The 25,707-nt window shown below is 41.6% G+C and overlaps 1 protein-coding gene across 5 annotated transcripts in view; it reads right to left on the bottom strand.

The window, feature by feature from the left end:
* Positions 1–232: 232 nt before the first annotated feature.
* Positions 233–25,707, bottom strand: part of CSRNP3 (cysteine and serine rich nuclear protein 3) — a 198,523-nt gene continuing 173,048 nt past the window's right edge. For all 5 annotated transcript variants that reach the window (XM_041723371.1, XM_041723369.1, XM_041723370.1 and 2 more), the window contains 2 exons: positions 13,158–13,454; positions 233–10,922 (listed from right to left, as the gene is read on the bottom strand). In XM_041723371.1, the coding sequence (XP_041579305.1) occupies positions 9,831–10,922; positions 13,158–13,454 (1,389 nt within the window). In that variant the 3' untranslated portion in view covers positions 233–9,830. The remainder of the gene's footprint in view (positions 10,923–13,157; positions 13,455–25,707) is intronic.

The raw sequence follows: 25,707 nt of genomic DNA, 5'->3' as shown, positions 1-25,707 counted from the left end.
AAAATGTTAGCAGCGGCTCCACTTAGGGATCAAGCATAATAAAGTTAACACATCTTTGAGATGATAATGTAAGAAGCCGTTCACAGGAACTGGTTTCACAGAGTTTCGGGACTCTGTTACACAGAGGGAGGGAGGTATTCCTGCATGTTTTGTGACAGCTCAGTATATAAGAACAAAGGATTTACACAAAATGCGAAAGAATGCAACAGTAAATACAACTTAGAAACCGGTTTTACTCTGCTGCAAACAAATGGACAAGATATTGTACAATATATAATAAAAAGTACAGCATAATACAAGTGCCACTAATAAAAGAAACTTAAGGATAAGACTTAAAAATGCTTATTTGTGATATATATATATATACACACTGCAATAAAAAGCCACAATAAATACACGAATTTCCATGTCATTCATAATAAATACTGAAAATATAAATACAGAAGACTACATCTAATATGAATAAATTATTACAACATAAGGTCCAGGTTAAGTTCTGTTGAATATTATTGTAGCTTATTTTATATACCCTTTGGCATCTTTGATGTTATAACTTATACACAAGAGAAATCAATCTAGAAACTGTGTGACACACAATATGACGTTTTAGTGTAAAGTGATTGTATGTATGAACTGTTGTTTGATTTTCTTCCCTTTCAACCTTTCTGAGTGATTAAATTGAACATAACAGTAAGAAAATGTCTACTGAAATACTGTTGAAATTGAGTAAAAGTAATAACAGAGCTAAAAGATAAAACCAATCACAATGTCAAAAAAATGTTAGTGAGTTTATATCACTAAGGTTTTAAATTACTTTTTTTTTTTTTTGCCAGCAAAAAGGCAAACAAAAAACCAAACCAAACTAAACAAAAAACACTCTCAAAAGACTTCCCTTGTGTAAAGACCATTCCCAATGTCTGAATGGTTCAACATAGACTGAACGATAACACTCAAGTCCTTTGGATTATTTGATCTACCATTACATTCAGCTCACTCGATTTCACCAGAATTTGCAAATGCTCCAAATTTCTATGGCAGCTGGAAAGTGGAGACACAGTTGACATCTAAGACTATGATCAAGATAAAGATACTGCGAAAGGTGCCATTTGTCTATGCAACCGATTATACATATATATTTTAAATGGGGAAAATGCATTTTTGACCAATGTCAAATGACCTTTTCCTATCAAATTGATATACCCTGTGACATTGAGGGAAACACATTGAAATAACAAAGTGCCATTTTCTGCATTAACAGGCATTAACCAGTACATATGTATTAATAGTTCTATCTTAAGAGGCTATTACACCAGAAATGCAATAAACTAAAATGAAAGCAGATCAACTTTACTAAGACACAATAAAGGCTGAGGTTCTTAGGAACAGAGTTGTAATCTACAGGTTTTAAAAATTTTTTAACTATGTCTGTACTGTAAATGTCTAGCATTTATTTTACATCAAACACTTTTGAAACATGTTTCACAAACTACGCCTCAGACTTATTTCCATAGAGGTGTCTAGAGTCAATTAAAACATGGGCCAAATTATTCAACATTCTTTACATAAACATTCTATAGTTTTTTTTTTCTTAAAGCAAAAAGGGTTACTTCCCCTCGTGTTGTTTGTGGGAGACAACCACACTGAGGTGGCTGTCATTTCACAAGAGCATCCGAGTTGGGGAGATAAGCAGCCATATTGAGATTGAAAAAAATCCCATAGAGAAAGGAAACATTGATTTCAGGAGTGCTCCTCATCTTCCAGTTACTTCTGACTCTGAGTTGGAAGCAACTCTGAGCAAACAGAAAATGCTCTGAAAGCTGCAGGGGGTGCTTGGGTCAAGTGATATACTCAGAAAAAAAAAAAAAAAAAAAGTCACCATCCTCCCAGACTCCTCCCTTCGATTTCAGGCCTTGTCAAGATGACAAATTTTTAAATCATTCTGCTGATCCCTGAGAAGGCAGGCAGCCATTGTTTAAATAACATGGGGACAAAGACTGGGATCAAATGGTGGCTGAGTAATTCTCTGGAGTCATTTTGTTCCACAGCAGACTCTCCAAAGCTAGTCACATCTTCCCCCAGCAGGAGTGGAAAAGCTTGAGATTCTCATTTTTCATTTTAGAGTAAAGAAAGATTAATGAGAAGGTACTTATTTAGAAGGAAGAAGATAGAAAATGCTCACTTTATGTAATTATAACTTCTCAGAAAACTGAGCAAATCAAGTCACTTGATCCTAACTCTGATGTCTTTCACTGGGGATCTGCAACAGTCACTTCTCTTGACATTAACTCCTGACATTACAGCAGCAGTGAACACAAACAAAAAAAATAAAAATGAAAACGAAAACGAAAACCACCGTCATATTTATTGAAAGCAGGTTATGTTATTGAGCATGATCTCAATACTCACACCTTTCTACAAAGTCTGATTTCTTAGGAGACTTATGGAGTCATCAGATACAATAAGCATCAAAGAAAGGGGAAACCCAATGTCCTTTGAGTCTGCCAGGACAATGGTCCAAATCACCATAACTGTTGCCAGGTGCCTGGCCCACAAAGACTGGCCAAGATATTTTCTTATTGTGAGAAAAACCTAAGAGAGCTGGATTGTGTTGCCAAGGAAACCTCTTTCCCTAGAGATGTTAAGAATAGATGGGTATCTATCCTGTTGGGCATGCCTGAATGACAGTCCTCCCTGGAGATAGATGGATGAGCCAGATGACCTCTGGAGATCTCTTCTAGTCTCAGGACTATAAAATTTGAAGAATACACAAGAATCTCAAACTTTTCATTATTCACACACAGTTGGCCATTGTGAGTATCCTTGAAAAGATTAAACTAGTCTAAGATATCCGTTTGGCATGACTAGCGTCTAATGAATCAAGATTCAGAGCATAACCTTTGGCAGAGGACCCTATTTGATTGTGGTACAAAGGAAATAACTGTGCCAACTACTAAAATTTAAAGTCTATCAAGTTCAGATATTATTTGGGTATCGTTAAAGCATCCAAGGACCAACACTTAATTAAAAAAACCCAATAGCCTCAGGCAAATTATTTCTTAAGCTTAGATATTTAGGCTTCTCCTTTTTAGGAGAATTCAGGTTTTGATTTTATTTCCTTCCTTCCTTTTCTTTTATATTTAAATAAAATTTCAAAAAATAAATAAATTTCAAATTCCTTTGAATTTGTTTTAAAGATGGGTGGCTTTCTTTAGGGCTAAGGGGAAAAGCCTACTGACAAACATAAAAAAACTGGATAAACAAAACTGGATAAATTATGTTACAAAGTTTAACATTTTTATCTAATTTTAATAGGTTTCCTATGTAGAGACAACAACAAAACCATATTTGTAGGACACATCCCTGACAATGGGGTTTCTGGTCTTACACAGCCTGGCAGTAACACTTTATAAAGATCTCTGGTGATAGAAGCTCCTAGATAATTTTTAAAGAGATATTTTCTAAATCAATTTCCTTCCAAATACTTATTTTTAAATAACTTTTAAGATATCCCCAAGCAGATAAAGATATTAGGAGAAAGCCAAAGTAGAAGAAAAGGCAAACCTTATAAAACAGATATTCTAAAATTGCAATTAAAACCATTCAATCAGGCCACATAAATCACGTAGACAAAGGCAAGGCTAATTTCTACCATAAATTTATCTTCTCCTAAATCCTTCAAATCAATATACATTATCTTAAAATATTGAAATGGCCTCATACATGTCACTAAAATGAAAGTTATTGAACTGACTTGATTATCACCATGGTAATGAGTAACAAGAAGAAAGGAATGTCATCATTAGCACATGAAATGCAAATATTGCCCAAAATAAATTCTTTCATATTCTCTTGACTTGAAACTTTAGTTCTGCCAACAACTTATGAGATAAAATAAAATGACACACTAAAGTTGGCTTTTCTTGACTTATAAGCAAGTGTAAAGTAGCCAATAAGAAACAATTACCCTGTATAGTGATATATTTATCACAAGTGAAAGAAAGCAGTCAACAACATGACTTAAATCTTTGAAATTACTTCATTTTCCATGAACGTAACATGTACCTGCGTTTACTCAAATCCTAGGCTATGTGTTAATTAGGTTACAATAATTGCCTATAAAGGATGAACTGGTTTAGGCTTTGAATCTGGTTGTATTCATTCGCCTTCCTGCTTCCAATAATCCTATCTGAATCACTACTGTCAGAGATCAATACCCAAGGCATTCCATTTATTCTCCAGACAGCGCAGGGTTGGACTAACTGCAGGACAACTCACCAGGTAAAACCCAGGACATATCAAGCTTTTGAGTTTGAATTTCTGATAAGAAAGAAAATAAACCAAAACCCCCCCCCACCTGCACTGGTTGGTCGGAAGGGGGTCTCATAGTCTAGTTTGAAAGCTGAAAGGAGTTGAAGTAAAACTTAGAAGTGACTATTTTAAAAAGTCACATTAAATATGCAGATTTGACAGGTAAAATATTAAAGAGCTCTTTTATTTCCATATTCATCACTTTTGACAATAGTCTGTCAGTCACTTTAATATAAAATGTGTCTAAATCTTAAAAATAGTTTCTTTAACATGTTGTAGCTCAGTGTTTTTTTATTTCTTAAAGCAAGCATCAAATGATTTTTAGAGAGTTAGACATAATCGATGTGGATAGTGGGCAGCAGATGTGAACACCAACTGGACTCTGAGTTTCCACATTGTCACCGCCCCTTCTAGGTTTCAGGCTGCCATTTGTGAATCTGGTTTTCCTGGTGAAAATTCTAGTCGTTCAGCTCGGCTGAAACTTTATGGTTCCCAGGAGACACTACCACTTATTACGCTTATATTCCATCCTCACTCCACCCTGACACTTCCATAATTTTAGTGGGCTCTTAAATTGCTGATATTCAGTTAAATTAAGTCAATTAGATTCTTTAATGCTACAGAAAACATCTGTTGAGCTGTGCTATTTGTGCAAAGCTGTGGTATTTGGCTTAGGCATTTAAGTTACTCGAGCACAAGTTAGCAGATCTCAGAAAGAATAATGTAATCAGAAGTTGCAAATTTGTGTTAGAACTGAGAGTGATTAAGGCTTTAAACTTTCCAAGTCCATTGTGGTAAGAATACACAGATAGTCGTGGTTTTCAAGTGACACTCAAGCCTTGCCAAAGCAAGAAGGTACTTTCCACTTAAGGTTGGTATTTTATATACTGACAACAGTAATAACAGTCTAAACTCTCTGAAAGAGAATAAGGAGCAGATGTCATTTTTAATGAGAAAGGTGAAGTCATTTTTGGAGAAATAGAAGGCTTCCTGGCACCTTTTAAAAAAGCAGTCTCTATCTGACTTCTGAGAATGTCCATCTTCCACCTGCTAATTTGGTGGCTTTGTGACCCCATCGAAAAGTGAGGTGGCCAGAATGACCTCTGTTTTCTATAGGCTACAAGGCGATGCCTTTGGAACTTGGAACTATGGTTTTGCTGATTTTTTTTAGGCTGTTTATAAATAGAAGTAAGAGTGATTATGTTGCACATCATTGTTTTAAAGTTTTCCTGAAATGTTTCCTGGTTTATATATGAGTCAACCAGCTTTTGAAACTATCTGGTAGGAGTTTGCTAGTATAAATTTAGCATCACTTATATAGATCTAATGCTGCAGAAGCAAGTAGCTGAAAATCTCTTTTTCATTCGATTCAGTTCCTCTAGCTGAGTCTAGATTTAATTCAGAGATTTTGGATAGGGGGAGAGGGAAAAAAGAGCATCCAGTTAATCCCATTGATTTGGGAAAAGGAAGTATCTTTTTAGTTATAGTTTGCATACAATTAGAAATAATTATATCACTTTTTCTAATATCATGTTACAAAATCGCCAGTTAAAAGAATTAGAGTGAGGCTTGATTATTTCATGCTGCTCCTCTACATCATCACAATCCCTTAGAATATATAGTGTTTTATCTCTTTCTATCGCTTAGACCACTTCCTCTAATAGAGTAGGTGTTTCATAAATATTTGTTGATAGAGTTGATACTTCGTAAATTCTTAATATCAAGACCAAAGAAATATAAACTTGTGCAATATCAGAGGTTCAATCAAAGAAACAATGAGATATCAATTTATAGGCAATAAATCATGATGTATTTCCCTATTTAATGATAACCAAACCAGAATTTTGCCTAAATGACAGCTACTAGAATGTAAAAATATAAAGAACATAATCACTTACAATCTCTTTGCTTCTTGATTATTTTGTGGCCAAGGTTTCTGTATTCCATAGAGGTTTTTAAAGGAGGGGCCATATATCATTGTGAAGATCTTCCGACTCTAATAATATTAATTTCACATTTTATATGTGGCTGGCACACTGAGGAAAATAGTTTTATCACAAAGAAAAGGTTGACTTTTCAAAAGTAACCATATTATTCAGTTAACAAAAGACATGAGTTGAACACATTTTACTAATGTCTTAATAACCAATGATTAAATGATGGGGGGGGGGGGACTTAAGTAAATCTCTTTTGTTTTTCTTTCTCCCAAAGGAAACCTAGAATGACAAAGGAAATGCAAGCTGCCCCAGCCTCTTTAATTGCAAATCAATCTGGCCTAGATTATAACTGGGAATCGAGTCCCAATAAAAAGTATAGGGTTGGTGCTAAAACAACAGAGACCAGGGCATGAAGCTTTGCCATTGACAGTGAATGATGAAAAAGCTGTGTGTCAGAAAAAGACAATAATTTGGTTAGATATACTGTGGGGGCAATACAACAGCTACAGGTCAGGTGTCACTGTGTCTCAGTATAAAGATCTTAAGTATCCCAACTGGCTGCATCTAGCTTGATCCCCATTTCAAAAAGCTCAGAAAAACTGTAGAGCTCTCCTGGCATGTGGGCAGTTTCTGTTGAATAGAAGGGCTATTAATGGGGGGAAAAAAAAGTCAGATGGAACACTGTGCTCTCTTAGCTTTTCTGGGAAAGGAAGTAACAATGAAATGAATCCATCATTAATATTATTTGCAACTTTGACCCAACATTTTTAAACTATAGCTTTACAAGTTATCATCTCCTTTTCTCAACCTGATTTTTTGATCATAAAACCCAGTCAAATCCTAGGGTGGGGAAAAAACACAGTGTTCATTATTGGCCACTGCCTAAAATCTGTCATCCTCCAGTGTGTGACATGCATCGTGTTTGTGTGTGTGTGTGTGTGTGTGTGTGTGTGTGTGTGTGTTACAGTGGTGTTTTAATAGGTAATTTGTGCATATAGTTTGTGGGAGATGCTAGGGGTTAGGTTATCTATACGAAAATTTGGTCTGGAATTCATGCTTGGCAGGTTAATCCTTCTGTGCACAGTGACTTTCAACCCCAATTGCACAAATAGTGGAAAAAGCTCTGATCTTTCTGTTTGCCTGTTTCTAGGCGCAGCATCCTTTTGGAAATGAAGCTACAAAACAGAGACCTTGCCAAACAAAGAAGTAGGCGCCAACCTCCTTGTGAATGTAAAGCTGAACCAAATTAAATATCTCTCCTTTCAGAAACTGGACTGACATTCTATCCTTCAACGTCGCCCCAGCCAGAGTCGCCTCTTCCCCACTCTGCCACAGTCCGTGTTCCGAGAATATGCTGACCGCTTCACAAGTGAATACGTCGAGGGCTTGTAATGGTCCAGCCAATATGGCACATGTGATCTTTTCACATGCCTACATGGAGGAACAGAAGCCTCTTGTCATTTTTCTTTGGGCCTCTGCTCTTTAGATTGTATTGGTAAGGGAAACAATTTTGGAAATCCAGCACTAAAAAGTGTAACTTAGTAAACAATATGAGCTACACTACCTAGATCTGAGCAAAACCCCAATTGGGTTAACCCAAAGGGCTTATCATTCAAAAGTAACATCCCTGCCCTCATCACTGGGACTTCCATAAGGACAAACCCAAAGCTCCTTTAATGTTAATATTCACGGTTAGAAATTTGGCCCCGGGGAGCGGGGTAGAGACAGGGCAGGAACCAACTGCACAGTGGAAGAGCTGCCGAGTGAACATGTTTTCCCCAAATCAAGTTTTAGTAGAAACTTTTCCACTGGAGGACTTTCTCTAGATCAAACATTTTTTAGTTCAATTAAATAAAATAGTATTTTTTTAAGGAATCGAGATCTACAATATATTTATATCCATATTTCTAAACAATCTAAGTCTAAAAGACATAAAAATTAGCGATGCAGTCACTGAATAGCAAGGCATGTCCACATTTCAAAGAGGCATAAAGTGTGAAATGATATAACAACGGAAGGTCAAAAATATGAAACGGACTCAGCGTAGTCATATCGCGTGGGTGGGGGGAGGGGGAAGAAGATAGAACATACCATTGAGTCACCTAAATTAATTTACAGGAAAACGGGATCTTAGAAGTCCTCCGAGGAACCAAGTACAGATAATCTAAAGGTGGGGAGTGCATGTTTTATTTCTATCTGTCCCCTTTGACAAGAGAACATGAGGTAATTCGAAAAGTATTCAATGCATTCTGGACTGTTCTGCTAATTGTCCCAGGCAAGAGAAATCAAAATGCTTCAGAAAAGTAAGGCCTAGTTGAGTATTTGGGTAGAGGCCCCCCCTTCAATCAATCAGCTAGTCACTAAAAGGAAATCTCCTTCTATACTCGTTTTGTAGAGATGGATTGATCACGCTGTAGAAAAGGCTGGTAGCTGAGGATGTGTCTCTTCCACGTTTCCTCTGCCTCTGCTTTTACCGAGTTAGGTCTTCAGAGTGGCGAAGGAAAAAAAAAAAAGGTCATTTTTCCTTCATAAAGTATCATTGGATGATTCCTCTATAGTAATTATATGAACCTTATAATAGTTACAGATTTAAAAAATTTTTTTCTTTTCTTTTTTTTTTTTTTTTTTAAATTTTTCATCTCAAAGAGTTCTCAGTCCCCACCCCTCACAAGGTACCACGAAGGGGCACTAAAGTGCATTTGGATGTAGGGGAGTAGAGTTTAAAGGTGCTGTCCGAGCTAAGAACCAAGATGATGCTGTTTAAAAAAGAAAGGCAATTCCTTCTACCTCCATCTCTGGAGTCAACTGAGGGAGGGCAGTGACTGGACCCTCACCGGAGGATTGTCCTAACTCTTAACTTTAGAGAAAACTGTGTAAGGACCTGCACATATAGACTCATTTATTTGTCCAAAATAGCAAAAATAGGCCTATTTCACCCTTAAGAAAGTATTTGCAAATCTGATCAGTCATGATCATAAAAACGTGAATGGATTCCAGAGGCAATCCATGTGGGCATGCTCGGTGGTACTAACTATGCATCTTCAGCTTAAAAGAACATGCTGCTGTTCATTTTCATCAAAACGTGACTTCTAACTACCATAAATAAAATACACATGGAACGATTAAATCTTTTTTTTTTCTTACAATAGGTACTTTTACATTTAAAAAGTCACCATCATCTTCAGATTTATCGAAAATTAGGACTCTACATCTTATTATTTCCCAGTCTTAAGTTAACAATCTTGCACAGGCCCGATAATCCAAAACTTGGAGCTCTGATCTACACAGCTTGGCAGGTTTCACACAGTTTGACAGGTAGGCAACTGTGAGATAGGCTTTTTTTTTTTTTTAAATTAGCATTTTTCTATCAAAAGGGTCTGAAATCTTTTAAAATCCTCATAGAGACTGTATTTGTGCAAAGCCACCGACACGTAGCTAGAAAGGAGAGAACAAAATACAGTCTGGAAGATTCGCCGCGGTCCGGGGGCTTCTTGGTCCTCAGCTTGCAGAACCGCGGGCCCAGGAGATGCAAGGGGGTGGGGCGCCTCGCAGGAGGGCTGGGGGGGGGGGCGGGGTCGGGGCCGCCTACACCGGGACCGTCTCCACCACGGGGGACGTGATGCACTCGTCGTGCAGTCTGCTCTTGTCGGCCAGACTCAAAGGCTTCTCCGCGGGGTGCTCGGGGAGGTGGCCGTCCCCGTGCAGCGGGGACACGAACCCTTCCGGGGGGGGCCCCTTCAAGTACGAGTGGAATTCCACCTGCGGGTGGCTGGGCCTGCGGTCGGGGTACAGGCTGGTGCAGGGCACGCCGCCGTCGTCGGCCGACGAGCAGCACACGATGACCGAGGGGCTGGCGGCCGGGTAGTGCGGGGGCCCGTAGGCCTCCTCGGCCTGCCGGGCGTAGTCGGCGAACTGCTCGGGCGTCATGCTGTAAGGCACCAGCGAGAGGGCCCCGGCCTTCCCGGGCTCCCGGGCGGAGTAGCCGTCGGCGGCCGGGCCGGGCGGCCCCGGGACGTGGCTGTCTATTTGGTAGTAGAGGGTGGAGGAGCTGGCGTAGAAGGACGCGCCCTTGGCCGGGCCCTCGTGCACCGCGCCGCCGTCGGAGTAGCACAGGACCGACGGCAGAGGCACGACCTCGGCGTGCGCGCCCAAGCCGTCCACGAAGCTGTCCCCCTTGTCGTCGTCGTCCTCGTCCTCCTCCTCCTCCTCGTCCTCGTCCTCCTCCTCCTCCTCCTCCTCCGACTCACTGGGCGCCAGGCTCTGGGTGCTCGAGTCGGTGACTCCGCTGCAGAAGCTGCTGCCGTCCTCCTCCTCCTCCTCCTCCTCTTCCTCCTCCTCCTCTTCCTCCTCGTCCTCCTCCTCTCCTTGGCAGTCCAGCTCCTCGGCGGACTGCAGGTGCAGCACGGCGGCCTGCGGCTCGGCTTCGATCTCGAAATTGTCCGCGATGGAATACTCCACCGAGTGCGCCACGGGGCCCACGGCGCTGCCGTGCGTGCTCACCTCCGCGTGGCAGCCGTTCAGCGCCGGGATCTGCTGCTCCCGGCTCTTCTCCAGTTCAAGTTTCATTATCGTGTGCAAAAAGTGAGTCCGGACACGGATAGGATTAAATTCAATTCTACCTGCTGTGTTACTGCATCCTTCTTTAGTGCAGCCGCACGGGAAAGACATTCGGTCCACCTTGGAGGGAAGAACACAGTTAGCCCCGTGCCACGCCCCCCGGCCGACCCGGCCCGCACCGCCCCCCGCGCCCCGGATCCTGGGCTCGCCGGACCCCAGCTGCGCCACAACCAGCGACAGTCACCCGGCAAAGGAGCCCGGACGGGAAGGGGAGCCTGCCAGCCCGAGAGTCAACCTGGCTGTAAAATCTGTACTCAGAAGAAAGAGGAGCTAGGGCTGTGGGCGTGGCGTTCGAGTTCAGGGACCTCCTCCCCCGCTTTCTTCTTTCTGCGTCCCCCCCCCCCCCCATCCTGGTACTTTCCCTCCCGCCTTTTGAAAGCGTCTCCATTCCCCAAGCCCGGCTCACTTCTGCTGCACGCCAGCTCACACGCGCAGGTTTTTTTTTTTAGATTCTTTATTTATTCATGAGAGACACACACAGAGAGAGAGAGAGGCAGAGACACAGGCAGAGGGACAAGCAGGCTCCGTGCAGGAGCCCCATGTGGGTCTGGATCCCAGGACCCCGGGATCACGCCCTGAGCTGAAGACAGACACTCAACCATGAGTCACCCAGGCGTCCCTCATGCCCAATTTTAAACTACACACACTTACTGCCCCCATCCCTACCTACTATTTTTAATCAAAGTTATTTGACATTTTGCCTACCAGACACACCCCCCGCTTCTTGGCTTACTCTAACATGAATTTTTCTGCCTGACGTGTCCAGATGGACACCGCTTAAGATCATGCGGCCTGACAATTCGTCCTCGTTGTGTTTTCTTCTCATTTGTTTGGATCCTTGATCCGGGGCGCCTGTGGGTGTCCTGCAGGACTGTGACGGTTGCGCACATTTATGACTCTGACCAATGGACCCATGCATTTGGGGGGCCTGGCTCTCCCTTGCCCTTCTCCACTCCAGTAGGCCATAGGCTTCTTGAGGGAAAGGGATGTTCCCTTAATCAGTCTCCCAGAATCAGAGCGACTGGGCTCTGCTGACAGAGTGTCTGGGTTCACCAAGTGTCATGGGACTGAACTGGTCACTCAGGTGATAGGTGGTATTCCCAGCCATCCAAGGGCACCCCTTAGACATTTGCTAATTGCTGACTGCTACCGATTACCCTGCATGCACACCAGAGCACAGGCACCCACAAAGAGCCGCTTGCCACCTTATCCAGGCGCAGGGAATTTCCTCTGCTCCAGAGAAGACGGCAGACTCCAGCAGTCATCCTGGTTTCAGGAAAAAGCAGGGACAAGGGGCAGAACCAGAATCTATAGCTGTTTTCTTACTCATGGATCCCTTTTCTAGAACTGTCCTCTCTTTCTGCCTGCCCGAGGGGCTGTCCTTGTCAAAAAAGGGCAAGTTTCCTCATAAAATAATAACACCTAACTAATCATGGAGTGTAAATCATAGAGATGTACGGGGGCTTGAGAATCACCTAGTCTGGGGGTTGGTAAACTCTCTTTCTCTTTTTTCTTTTTCTTCTTCCCTTTTCCTTTTCCTTCTTTTTCTTGGTAAAGGGCCAGAGAATAAATATTTTAGGCTTTGTGGGCCATACAGTGTCTCTGGCAACTATTCATTGCTGTTGTAAAAGCATGAAAGCAGTCATGGGCAACACCAAACACCACAACAGGCAAACAAAGAGACACAAAGTGGCTGGGCCTCACTAACGTGTTACTTACGGAAACAGGTGGCAGGCCAGGTTTGTCCTGTGAGCTATAGCTTGCCAACCTCTGATCTAGTCCAGCCCTTTCATTTTTGGGATAAGCACACCGTGCCCAGAAAGTTGACCTGACTTGCCTATTTCACGTACCTGGCGGAAAGCAGAGCCAGGGGTCGAACTCCATTTTCTGAAGTCCCAGTCGCGTAATTTTTCCACCAGTAGTGCCACCTCTAACCTCTCACCATCGTGTCCCCCACGGATGGACCAGAAGACACAATCTCACACGTCAGGGATGTCATCATCCCTCTGAGTGCTTGTAAAAACCCACCAGAAGCGAGCACAATAAAGCAATCCAAGGGGAAATCCTTCTGATGGCTTAGCTGCAGCTTGGGCTGCCTCTCACATCATATCGTGTGTGTGTCAGCCTGTGAGGCACACCCGCAAACGTCCTCGACTTACTATTTCTCCCTGCTGGAACCACAGGCCTGGCCTTGCTCCAGAGTGCCTTCCTGTGTGTGAGAAGCTTCTGTATCTGCCGCAGGCGGGGTGCTGTAGGAGGTCCCACCTCCGGAGTCCTCGACATGCAAAACCTTACCTGACACTTGATGCCCGCCAGGCTGCAGGTACACGTTTCTGGATCACAGAACACTCGGCAGTCGCAGCCACAGTCCTCCCTCGACAGGCGGATGGCGCGCAGCTCATGCTTTTCTTCCACGTCAATCTTCTTCACCCCAGAGGCCCGCAGCAGCGCTCTCCTTTTCTTCGTGGGCAGGGGTTGCAGGAAGAAGTACTCGTCTACCTCGGTGTTGTCTAAATCAATATCATCATCCGAAATGTCATCCACGGTAAGGGTGCTAGCTTCTTCAGATTCCACTGTGCCATTCTTGGTCATCTGGAAACACAAAGCGGCCAACAGACTTAGCGTCGGCGGGGCCCTCAAATCCCTACCCTTACCCTTGGCAGAACAAAACGGAGTCATACAACACCACGTCCCCATAATCCATAGGGTTTGTGGGTCACTTTATTTCCTTTTCTTTTTCTCTTTGGAGAAGTCATGAGAAAGGGGGATCCCTGGGTGGCTCAGCGGTTTAGCGCCCGCCTTTGGCCCAGGGTGTGATCCTGGAGTCCCGGGATCGAGTCCCACGCTGGGCTCCTGGCATGGAGCCTGCCTCTCCCACTGCCTCTCTCTCTCTCTCTCTATCATAAATAAATAAAATATTAAAAAAAAAAGTCACCAGAAAGAAAAAGGAAGACATCGAAATGAGAGGCTTTTAAATGTAATTGGGACTCTTAACCTCCTAATGTAAGGAGCCAGAGTCGTTAGAGTTGGTAGCCAGCACGATGTGAGAAAAGGCCAAAGGTTACAGCTGCCCATCAGTGAAAGCTATCTTTAGACTCAGTTCGCCATGGGCGGCTCTGATGGTGGAGTCGACGTGTCCTTGTTCCGAGGCGACAGCATCCTAGCAGAAGCCACTGCCACCTAAATCAGCAAACGTGTCCTTGAAATAACCACTCTGTCTCTTGGGCGCCAGCAAAGCCATGAACGAGGAAATAACATCGTGCTGCGCTGTGCTTTGGGGTCACAAACCTGGTTACCCTGCAGAACATTCCAAGAACGAGGCCTTGATGTGGAGTAACCCGTCAGGTCAGGGTGCTATCAGAAAGGCAAGGAGGAGAGGGCAGGGCCGGCAGGCTCTTGCCAACCGGCAACCCAAACAATAAACTCAGCCCCCAAAGGACTCACGTGAACCTGTGCCCAAAGCACCGGCTCCTGCGTCATAGCTCATGTGGCTCGTCCATGGCTATGGCTCGTCTACTCCTAACTATTCTGCATCTACTGATATTTCTTTTCTAAATTAATTTCATCCATCAGTAAACCCTGAATCAGTATTTTACTTCTGTTGTACCAGCACTTTATTATGCTTCCTGCATAGAAAAGCACTTGGAAAAGAGACATTTTCTCTATCAGCGAGAAATGTATCTGGAGAAGCAGCACACGAATAAATGCAGAAACTCCGTGCGGGCTTACTCCAAATACAGAAGCTATTTTGATTCTTTAATTTTAAATGTGTTACTTCACAAACTTTATTAATTGTAATTATTACCATGCGATTTTTTAAAATTTACTTATTTGAGAGGGAAAGAGAGAGAGTCCATGGGCGAAAGTAAGAGTAGGGAAGCAGATTCCCGTTTTGCAGGAGCCCGATGCCGGCCTGGATCCCTGAGATCGTGACCTGAGCTGAAGGCACACACTTAAGTGACTGAGCCACCCAGGTGCCCCCATGCTGTTTTTCATCTTAATACCAGTTCAGTTATTACACAGTTAAAATACTCTGATGACATCAGACACCATTCTTTTATCTTAGGAGAAGAAAGTCCAGTATATAGACAAAAATACTTTATATTGACCAAACCCCACAAACTCTGAATATGTTGGAAAACAAATAGATCACTGGTCCTTACCCTCAAGAAGAGGAAACAACACAGTAGCAAGTGTATATTTAAATATTTTACAGATGGGCTCTGAACTTCATGTTCAAAAGCTACTAAATTATATATTTTTTTTAATATTTCAGAGCTTAGATCTGTGTTCAGGCAACAATGGGCCTTCCCCTTTATTGGGTTTTGCTTCTCAGTGTGATCTGCAGCGCATTTTCCTTGTTGGCATTTCTTTATGCTGTATTGGCTAAGCTGCTACCATGTTTCTGTGATGTACAACTACTAGGATGTTACTTTGATTGCTTGCTGTTATCATTTTTGTTAAGAATTAATTTGCTGATAGAAGCATCTATCCGTGAAGATCTGATTTCCTAAGAAATTCAAGTGTGCGATTGCCTAGCACATACTCAATCCTCCTTGATGGGTAAAGCTGCATTAACAAATAGGAGGCATTACCTTTCCCAGCTTGTCACTTCTGTGGCATTTAGATTGGTTTTCATTAATTCCTGGCCTGTCTATGTGAACCTTGTCTGACTCCACAGCTCACGTAGAACACCTAGGACTTGGTGAGCACGATTCATTTTAGTATTTCCCTTCCTACTTAATCTCCATGTTCTATACTTATGCTCCTTCATGTAACTGGTAACATCACAAAACGACGAAAAGCCCTCCATTTTATATCAATAGGGTTTGATTTTTTAAAAAAAAAAGACTGCTGTCTAACATATCAGTGCAAATTGTTAGGGGAATATGAATTACCAGTTGGCATCTAAAAATTTTAAAAGAAGCTTTCTCAAATAAGTTAACAGAGATGATGCTTATTCCAAATATAAGCGCTCTTAAAAATACAATCTTAGTCTCTTATTCCCACATATTTAAATTACAACAAACAATTTCATTTCAAGATAAAAATTCAATTGAGAATCTAAAAGCTCTTCACTCAGAGCTACATACTGTTTTCACTCTTGTTTAGGAACCTGCAGGGGCCCTAATCTAGATTTCAAAATCTCACGTTAACATTGAAGAGATCTGGCAAGGTTTTCTCCTCACCTCTCCACTATAATCCTTGCCATTTTTTTTAAAAAAAGTTTTATTTATTTATTTTACTTGAGAGAGAGAGAGAGTATGTGCATAAGCAGTGGAGGTGGGCAGGCAGAGGCAGAGGGAGAGAGACTCTCAAGCAGATACCCTGCTGAGCACCCCACTTGGGGCTCGATCTCATGACCCTGAGATCATGAAACCAAGAGTCAGATGCTTAGTGGACCGAGCCACCCAGGAGCTCCTTATCTCTGCCATTTTTAATGAAGATTAGAAATATTTGAGTTCATCCTGGTCAGTTGCCTTTTCTTCCCTTCCTCAGTTTCTGGTGTGGTAAGCAGCCATTGAGAGATACTCTCTGCCTCCCCAGGCCCTCCTGTGGTCTGTGCCCATTTGCTTCTTTAAAACCAAGTCACATACTATATGTTGGCAAATCGAACTCCAATAAAAAAATATACAAAAAAAAAAAAAAAAAACAACCCAGGCCAAACCTACTGAGTTTAAATGCTCTCTAAAATCGCTGCATTACAGGAACACCTGGGTGGCTCAGATGGTTGCATGCCTGCCTTTGCCTCAGGTCCTGGGATAGAGCCCCATGTCACGTCGGGCTCCCTGCTCAGTGGGGCGTCTGCCTCTCTCTCTCCCTCTGTCTCTTCCCCCCTTGCTCATGTGTACGCTCTCTTTCCCTCAAATGAATAAATACAATCTTTAAAATAAAATAAAAATGATGAATTGCATAGATTATTTTCAAAAGCATCTTCTCATATTAGAGCAATAGGGAACAAAGTCAGTGAGCTCCCTATTTCGGGGCACAACTCCTGTCCATCATGCTCTCAAGACCTGGTGCGGAGAAGCCAGGGAGTCTTCAAGATTGCCTCGCCTACTTTTCCGGACCTATCACCCAGCTTCACAGGGGTATTCACTTTGTACATTTCTTTCCCCCCCAACCCCAACATTATTGAGACATAATTGACATATGACATTGTGTAAGCTTAAGAGGTGTGTTTTGATTTAATGCCCTTGGATATTGCATCATGATTACCACTGTAGCGTTAGCTGACATCTCCGTCATAGCACATAATTCCCACTTTTTTTTGTGTGTGTGTGATGGGAACATTTCAGATGGACTCTCTTGGCAACGGCCAAGTGTGAAACACAGAATTGTGAGCCACAATCACCGTGCTGTACATTAGATCTCCAGAACTTATTCATTTTACAACTGGAAATTTATAACCTTTGACCAACGTCTCCCCATTTCCCTTATTTTCCAGCTCCTGGCAACCACTGTTCTACTCTCTATTTCTGTGAGTTCTGCTCTTTTAGGTTCCACACAGAAGTGCTATCATACCGCATTCATCTTTATCTGTCTGACTTACTCCACTTAGCGTAATGCCCTCACGGTCCATCCATTTGTCGCAAACGGCAGGATATCCTTCCTTCTCACGGCTGGAGACGATTCCATTGCATATATAGAACATTTCTCTCTGTCAACAGGAGTGTTACCTTTAAATGTCTTTTCTCTATCTCAAAATAGATCCATCGAATTTTCAGGCTTTAGTTTATCGGATGCAGCCTCCTTATTTTATGCAGTAATGAGGCCCAGATTAACTGTGACCTCTCCAAAACACACTTCTAGAACCTAATTCCCTGACCCCTATGCTTTTCCCTGTATCTCAAAGTTCCAGGTTTCTGATGGCAGGCAATGTCATGCTGGAATCCTTCTGTGGAATTAAACACGATGTATCTAAAAACCTCTTCTGTTTATTAAAAAAAATGCATACAGAGTAATGAGCACGTTCAAAGGAATGCTTCTTTTTGAGACAGAGACAAGACAATCTGTGACATGGACCATTTCTAGTTCTGCGCTCTTTCCCCAATGTAATGTTGCCTTCCCAAGAGCTAAGAAAAAACTTGCCAAAATGTGGCTTAATTACACTGTGGTAAACTACCGAATAATGCTGGCCCTGACCCCTGCTTTTGTTTCGGTGCACGTATGTGTGTAAAGAGAGAGATTGGAGGTGAGGATGAAAGAGAAGTGGGAGAGAAGTGAGAGGAGATTAACAATACGAATAAGAGCAATTTTTGCTCGGTGTCCAGTGCTACTCTAAGCACTTTACCTACATTAACTCATTAAGCATCACAAAAATCTCATTAGGTAGATATTAGCATTATACTCATTTAACTGATGATGAAACAGAGGCACTGGGTGGTAAATAACTTGTCCAAGATCACAAGCAGTAAGGGTGGGCACCAAGTCACGGCCTTAGATATCTGACTCTGCAGCCTGTGCTCTTAATTGCCATGATATTACATATATATATATATATGGCTTTTATATATTAAAATATGTTGAATAGCCTTTGTGTTTACTTTGTATACAAGTATTAGGTATGTCAGTGCACAAGATACAGGTGCTGATCTCAATGGATTAAAGAGGTGAGGAATCTAGTCATTTTAATTCAGTTCAAAGGGCTTTCCAAGCTGAGAATGAGCACAGGGCACCTAGAGGGGATGCTGGTGGTGGGGTGATGAAGAAGACTTCCACATGTAAACTTAACTCTGAAGACTGAGTAGCAGTGAGATGAACAAGTGCAGACAGAAGGATTTCACACTCAGCAACAATACAATTTCAAAGGTCTGACATGGAACAGAGCCTGGTGCTTTTACTGGCCTACAATTTATTCAGAGGACTGGACTTGTGCAGGATCCCTTCCTGTCTTGGTCCATAAGCAAGGAACAAAAAGTAAATAAATAGTAGACCTCTAGGGAGTAACTCCTCTGTTCCTCTGCCTTAGTCACCTTAGAGGTGATAAGTAATGACCTAACTCATGATTTGATTAAATAATCTTTATCTTATTTTAGATTTATCCCAAATTTGTGTACATTGGTTTATATTATATTGGAAGGGTCTCAAGGTCAAGGACTCTAGAGTGTGTGTGTGTGTGTGTGTTTGCATGTGTGTGCACATGTACATGTATTTGCTAGCTTTGTTCCAAGAATAATTAAGATGAGACTTAGTTCTTAAGTCACTGGGTAAGCTTGTCTAGACTCATTCTACAATTGAAAGGATTTTAACTTTCTTTAGGTAGACAGAATTCAAACATCTTAATTTTGCAAATCTGTCTGATTCGTGCTAAGTATGAACAAATAGTTCCCAAGCCCAATTTACCCATCTAAATACACTTGAAGGATAGGATACATTAGAGGAATGATTCTCAGACTGCTCTAGGTCAAGTCTTAAGCAAGGGGGGTTCAAATGAAAGTCAGCATTCAATCCCCTGCCTTTTTTTTTTCGCCATGTCATGTGGGGATGAATTCCAAACAGATGAAATTTTGGGTGAATTAAGTACCTGAAAGGACTATTTCAATGCCAAGTGATTATAGAGAGGGAAACACGACTGAAAATGTAGATTCAAAGTGCCAAAAGACAAGACAAAAACCCACAAAAACAAAAACACTCCCATTTGGGAGTTAAAAGGTACTCTTAGTAATAATGTCTCCTGGTTATTACCAAGTTATTAGCATATGTAAAAATAATAATGGAAAGAAATAAGGATGTGAATAATCCAATTCCACAAACAATGATTACTGCCTATTGCAGTGATGATAATGACGTTAAGAAAGACCCAAGCTACCGTATATTGAAAACAAGTCAGTGGGCTCCATACTTTGTATAAATTATCCCATCTAATTTGTACAATAGTCTTATGAAGTATGTTTTAATAGTTGAGAAAATTGGAGCCTTGAGAAGATAATTTACCAAAGTCTAGCTAGTGTTTGTACTGAGAATCAAACTCAGGTCTATTTGACCTCAAAGCTAAAGCCAGGTTCTTGAGACCAGTTTAGAGTAAGAATTCTTAGAGGAACCCTGTACATAAGAAAAAAAGGATATGGTTGCAGCCACATTCCAAGAGCTGATCTCAGTGCTATAGGGTAGCAGACAAAAGAGCAGTACAAGCTTCCTTAGACTTAGCTCATTCAGAAATGAAAAATATGATTCAGACACAGAGAACAAAAGCTCAGAAAAGAAGAAAAGAGGAAGCAAGCTAAAGATACAGGACATTTCTTTGGAACCTAATCTGTGAGCGTGTGGTGGCGGACTTTCTAATGGAGATGCCAGTAGAAGAAGCTAGTCTAAGCGATAGCTACCACTGTTAAACTTTCTCAGATGACTTTTGACTCATTTACCCTGGCCTGCAGTTAATTAGCAGACTATGCTGCCTAAGTTTGTGATAATATATTAGTTTTGGAGATTAGCTTCATGTATATTTCCCCCAACATAATGTGCACACACTGAGAAGGAGACCAAGTCAGGCTTGTTCACCACTTTATCCCCAGGCACTTTGTTAATTGCAGTCTGACAGCAATTGCTTAATAAATATTTTTGAATAAATGAATGAGTAAATGAATGAATGAATGAATGCTTAAGCACTATGCTATACTGCCAGCCATTGTACTAGGTGTCAGGATTTACAGATGTATAACAATTCATCATCTAAAGAGCTTCCAGCCTGGTGGAGAGATGATCACGCAATAAATATGATACAATGCAGTAAGGGAACAAAATATACATGCAAGTTATAGAAGTGGCAGGGAAGAGGAAATGATAGGCCAGTGAAATGGAAGGACAGATACCAAGACACAGAGAAGGATTATTTAGTTCCTATTCTGATTCTACAGTCTCTCTGAAGGAGAAAACCTTCAAACCAGAAATGGGAGAATGGATATGTTAGTAAGGATTTTTAAAAATTAATTAATTTATTTATTCATGAGAAACACACACACACACACACACACACAGAGAGGCAGGCAGAGACACAGGCAAGCTCCACGCAAGGAGCCCGACGTGGGACTCGATCCCGGTCTCCAGGATCACACCCTGGGCTGCAGGCGGCGCTAAACCGCTGCGCCACCGGGGCCGCCCTGCTAGTAAGGATTTAACACACAACAAAAGGTGGGGAAAGAGTGAGATAGTACTCAGCTGCTTCATGTGAGAATCTCCAGGTCCAGGCCATTCATGCTCTCGAGCAAAGACAAAGTGTGAAGCTACAGTTGTTCAGTCTAACATGTGTGAAGCACTATGGGGAAAGGAATCAAAAGATGATCAACATGGGAGTGAATTGTTGAAAAAGGAAAACTAATTGTAGGTAATATTCTAGAAAAGATGATTTAAACAAATGGTCTTTGTACATTTGAAGAAAGAGAGTAGTGACTACTGGAGTTATCGCTTGAGTTCACTAAAGAGAGAATGTCCACTTTTCATATTGAACCCTGTGCAGAACCTCAAGCTATAAAATAGATACAAGTGGAAGTAAGGTATAGAGAGCTCCGACCCCATGGAACACAACTAGAAAACCACTATAGTCCTAAGATGCTCAGACAAAATTTTGTATGTTCTTTCCATGGAAGGGCAAAATGCAAGCTCATTAATAAGAGTATGGTTGGATATGTGGATTTTTAGTTATTTGAACAGTTGAAAATGTCTCTAATAACAGTGATACTCAGCTCTTTTGCACACCAGTGAGCCTGGGAAGAGGGGTGTGGCACAAATACCAACAAGTATCAGCAGAGGTCATGGTGGGATGGTAAAGAGGAAAGTCCCCCTGTCCCCCTGAGGATCACTACTCTGAGAGGATATCCTGAACTTGATCCTGTCTTGTTAAATATAGTTTTTAAATCAAAGCATGGATGAAGACTGAGAGGTGGGATTATCACATTGGAGGATGACAAGATCAGGTTTATTTAAATTAAAGAACAAACTTTATTGATTGCTCTGTATGTCATGTCCCACACTAAAGAGGATTCGCCTAGAGATGTACAAAGTTTTGATGATGCTGACCTGACTTACTGGGCTTTGTTTGTTTGCCTGCTTTTTGTTGTTTCTCTTTTACTTACTTAATATGAACAAACAAACTCATCAAGATCCAAAAAGCTCCCGTACCTTTAGTATGCACTCAGGGATAGAGCATCTGCAACTTAAGGCAGGGGGGGTGAGGAGGATAACGTAACATATTCCTGTATACCGTGGATACATCCCCTCTAGAGTACAACGTCCAGATCAAATACCATGTTTCGAGGTAGACATTAACAAACAGCATTGTATCCAGGGAATGTAACTGGAGTGAAAATGTCCGAAAACCACACCCTGGGAGGATTAGTGGGAAGAACTAAGGATGTCTAATCCCATAGAACAGCAACACATGTGGACAGCCACATGCAGAAGAATGAAACTAGACCACTCTCTTTCACCATACACAAAGATAAACTCAAAATGGGTGAAAGATCTAAATGTGAGACAAGAATCCATCAAAATCCTAGAGGAGAACACAGGCAACACCCTTTTTGAACATGGCCACAGCCACTTCTTGCGAGATACATCTATGAAGGCAGGGGAAACAAAAGCAAAAATGAATTATTGGGACTTAAGATAAAAAGCTTCTGCACAGCAAAAGAAACAGTCAACAAAACCAAAAGACAACCTACAGAATGGGAGAAGATATTTGCAAATGACCTATCAGATAAAGGGCTAGTATCCAAGATCCATAAAGAACTTATGAAACTCAACAGCAAAGAAACACACAATCCAATCATGAAATGGGCAAAGGACATGAAGAGAAACCTCACAGAGGAAGACATGGACATGGCCAACATGCACATGAGAAAATGCTCCACATCACTGGCCATCAGGGAAATACAATCAAAACCACAATGAGATCCCACCTCACACCAGTGAGAATGGGGAAAATTAACAAGACGGGAAACAACAAATGTTGGAGAGGATGTGGAGAAAGGGAACCCTCCTGCACTGTTGGTGGGAATGTGAACTGGTGCAGCCACTCTGGGAAACTGTGTGGAGGTTCCTCAAAGAGTTAAAAATAGACCTGCCCTATGACCCAGCAATTGCACTGCTGGGGATTTACCCCAAAGATTCAGATGCAATGAAACGCCGGGACACCTGCACCCCAATGTTTCTAGCAGCAATGTCCACAGTGGCCAAACTGTGGAAGGAGCCTCAGTGTCCATCGACAGATGAATGGATAAAGAGGCTGTGGGCTATGTATACAATGGAATATTCCTCAGCCATTAGAAATGACAAATACCCACCATTTGCTTCAACGTGGAGGGAACTGGAGGGTATTATGCTCAGTGAAGTAAGTCAATTGGAGAAGGACAAACATTATATGGTCTCATTCATTTGGGGAATATAAAAAATAGTGAAAAGGATTAAAGGGGAAAGGAGGGAAAATGAGTGGGAAATATCAGTGAAGGAGACAGAACATGAGAGACACCTAACTCTGGGAAAGGAACAAGGGAAAGTGGAAGGGGAGGTGGGCAGGGGGATGGGATGACTGGGTGATGGGCACTGAGGGGGGCACTTGACGGGATGAGCACTGGGTGTTATGCTATATGTTGGCAAATCAAACTCCAATAAAAAATAATTTTAAAAAAAGAACAGCAACACATGGAGCCCACATAACCCGCTTGTCAAATATTGGCATATCCATCACCATTGCTTTCAAACACTTGGAGTTTGGAGAACAGGAGCAGGATTTATTCTGTTTGCCTCGAAGGCAGGACTAGGGTCAAAAGATATAAAGGACAAAAAGATACAAGGAACAGGGCTAGAGGTTAAGGTGGAGAATTATGTCGTATGGGTGAGTCACTAAGCGAATAAAGCACAACCATAAGGGTAAGATTTCAGGTGAAGAAAATTTAGGTAGAGATTTTTAAAGGGTTGATCATTAAAGGAAGAGTTACCACCTGGCAATTTTTTTTTTTTTTAATAAAGAGAGAGTGCAAACAACCAAGCATTACTCAAGGAACATGTGACTGAAGGATTGAGAAAACTAATTCTGGGAAGTAATTGGAAGTGGTACCAGAGTGCAGACAGTCCTTTGATCTCAGAAAGGAGAAAAAGAACAATCAAGATTGAAAAAACATTGAGAAGGAAAGCCAGTCAAAGCTGTGAAAGCTAAATTAAATTTCTTAGAACAAGGTAGTAGAATCCAGTAAGATACAACCCAGAGGCAATTGGAATGCCAAGGCTCTTTGAAACATAAATGGCTGCCTAATGCGTTTTACAGATACATGAGAAATGGGAATAAAGGCTAATGTAATTGTTCAACAATGTGGTGCAGATGATGAAATCTAAGCACTTAATTTGGAAAAGAGTACAGTATTAAGATGACCGCCTTGATTACTGTGAAGAGTATGACATGTTTGAATGGGCTTGACAGGCAAAACGGATACTCTCTGTAATTCAGAAATCTAAAGCTAGTTATTTCTTCTAGGAACAAGCATTTTATTCATTTAGCTTTCTCTATTGATTGTTTTTTGACATTGTTTGGAGCACCAACACCATCAACAAAAAAGACACCTGAGTGCCCAAATAGAATTGGATTTTTTTTTTCCTACACCTCTAATCGGATATATTATTTCCCAATGTGGCTAGCTCATAATTTGATTAAGAGATGGATTTCAAAATAAGAAGCTATTTTACAGTGAAAAACTAAATTCCTATTCTTACTTGTTTCCAAAGTGTGTAGTGTGTGTGTAGTTTGATTCAAGAAGTGTGTGGTGTATGTTTCTGTCTACAAATCTTTCCCGAAAGGCAGCATCAGAAGGGGTGCCATTACAGAGGCAGGTTCTCTATTTGGAACCTAGTGAAATGCCCTGGGAAGACTTGGAGGCACAGTGGAAAGAGGAACTTCTCCTTACTGTTCTGGGCTGTTGGTTCTCAAATAAGGAAAAGGGAAATGACTCGGTTCCACATCCAGTGGGTTTCCTGTGGTGTTGCGGCTGGTCTCCATGGGGAGGGCTTTGGAAAGTGTTTGTCTTGTCAGAAGTTGTCTTCTCTCTCTTACTCCATAGCAAGCTCACTGCCACTCAGGGAGGACCACCTCCAGCCAAAGCCAAAGTGGAGAAGTTTGTACAATCCTTGCTTTCCTCTTTTGAGCCTGTTCTGTGCCAGCAAACCTCCTGCTGCCCCAGTCAAAATAATGGAATCAATTTAGCTACATTTATTTTATTACTTACTCCAGAGGTATTAGTATTTCAAGACAAATGTTACATTAAAAGTCAAATTTTTAAGTATCAGAGTGATATTTTTGGATAGCGAATGTTTTTGGAAGCTAATTTTAGATTTTGGATAACTAAACCCTAGATAAGTATAGTCAATGATATTTTAAAAATCATAAAAGTTAATATACTAGAGGAATTATAATTAAAATATACAACTGTTGGGGATCCCCCTGGGTGGCTCAGCAGTTTAGCGCCTGCCTTTGGCCCAGGGTGTGATCCTGGAGTCCCGGGATCAAGTCCCACGTTGGGGTCCTGGCATGGAGCCTGCTTCTCCCTCTGCCTGTGTCTCTGCCCCCCCCCCCCCCCCCCCCCGTCTATCATGAATATGTAAATTTTAAAAAATCTTTTAAAAAATATACAACTGTTTCTTCATTTGGTCTTCTCAGATTTTTTTTAAAGCAAACTGGTCCGCATTGCTATGATCTTTTATTAGGTTTGTGTGACATGTTTCTGAGTTTCTAAATATTTTCAACACAGAGAGGCTAAAATCAGACACCTTAGAATCCCATTATCTTTTTGCTTGGTATTCATTTGAAAGGAGCAATGATATCCAAATGTCTTCTGTTTACATCTTCACCAAAAAGGGA

Source organism: Vulpes lagopus, chromosome 11, assembly GCF_018345385.1.
Source record: "Vulpes lagopus strain Blue_001 chromosome 11, ASM1834538v1, whole genome shotgun sequence".
Classification (NCBI taxonomy): Eukaryota; Metazoa; Chordata; class Mammalia; order Carnivora; family Canidae; genus Vulpes; species Vulpes lagopus.
Note: the sequence above shows the minus strand (reverse complement) of the source record. Positions and strands in the feature narration are given on the sequence as shown.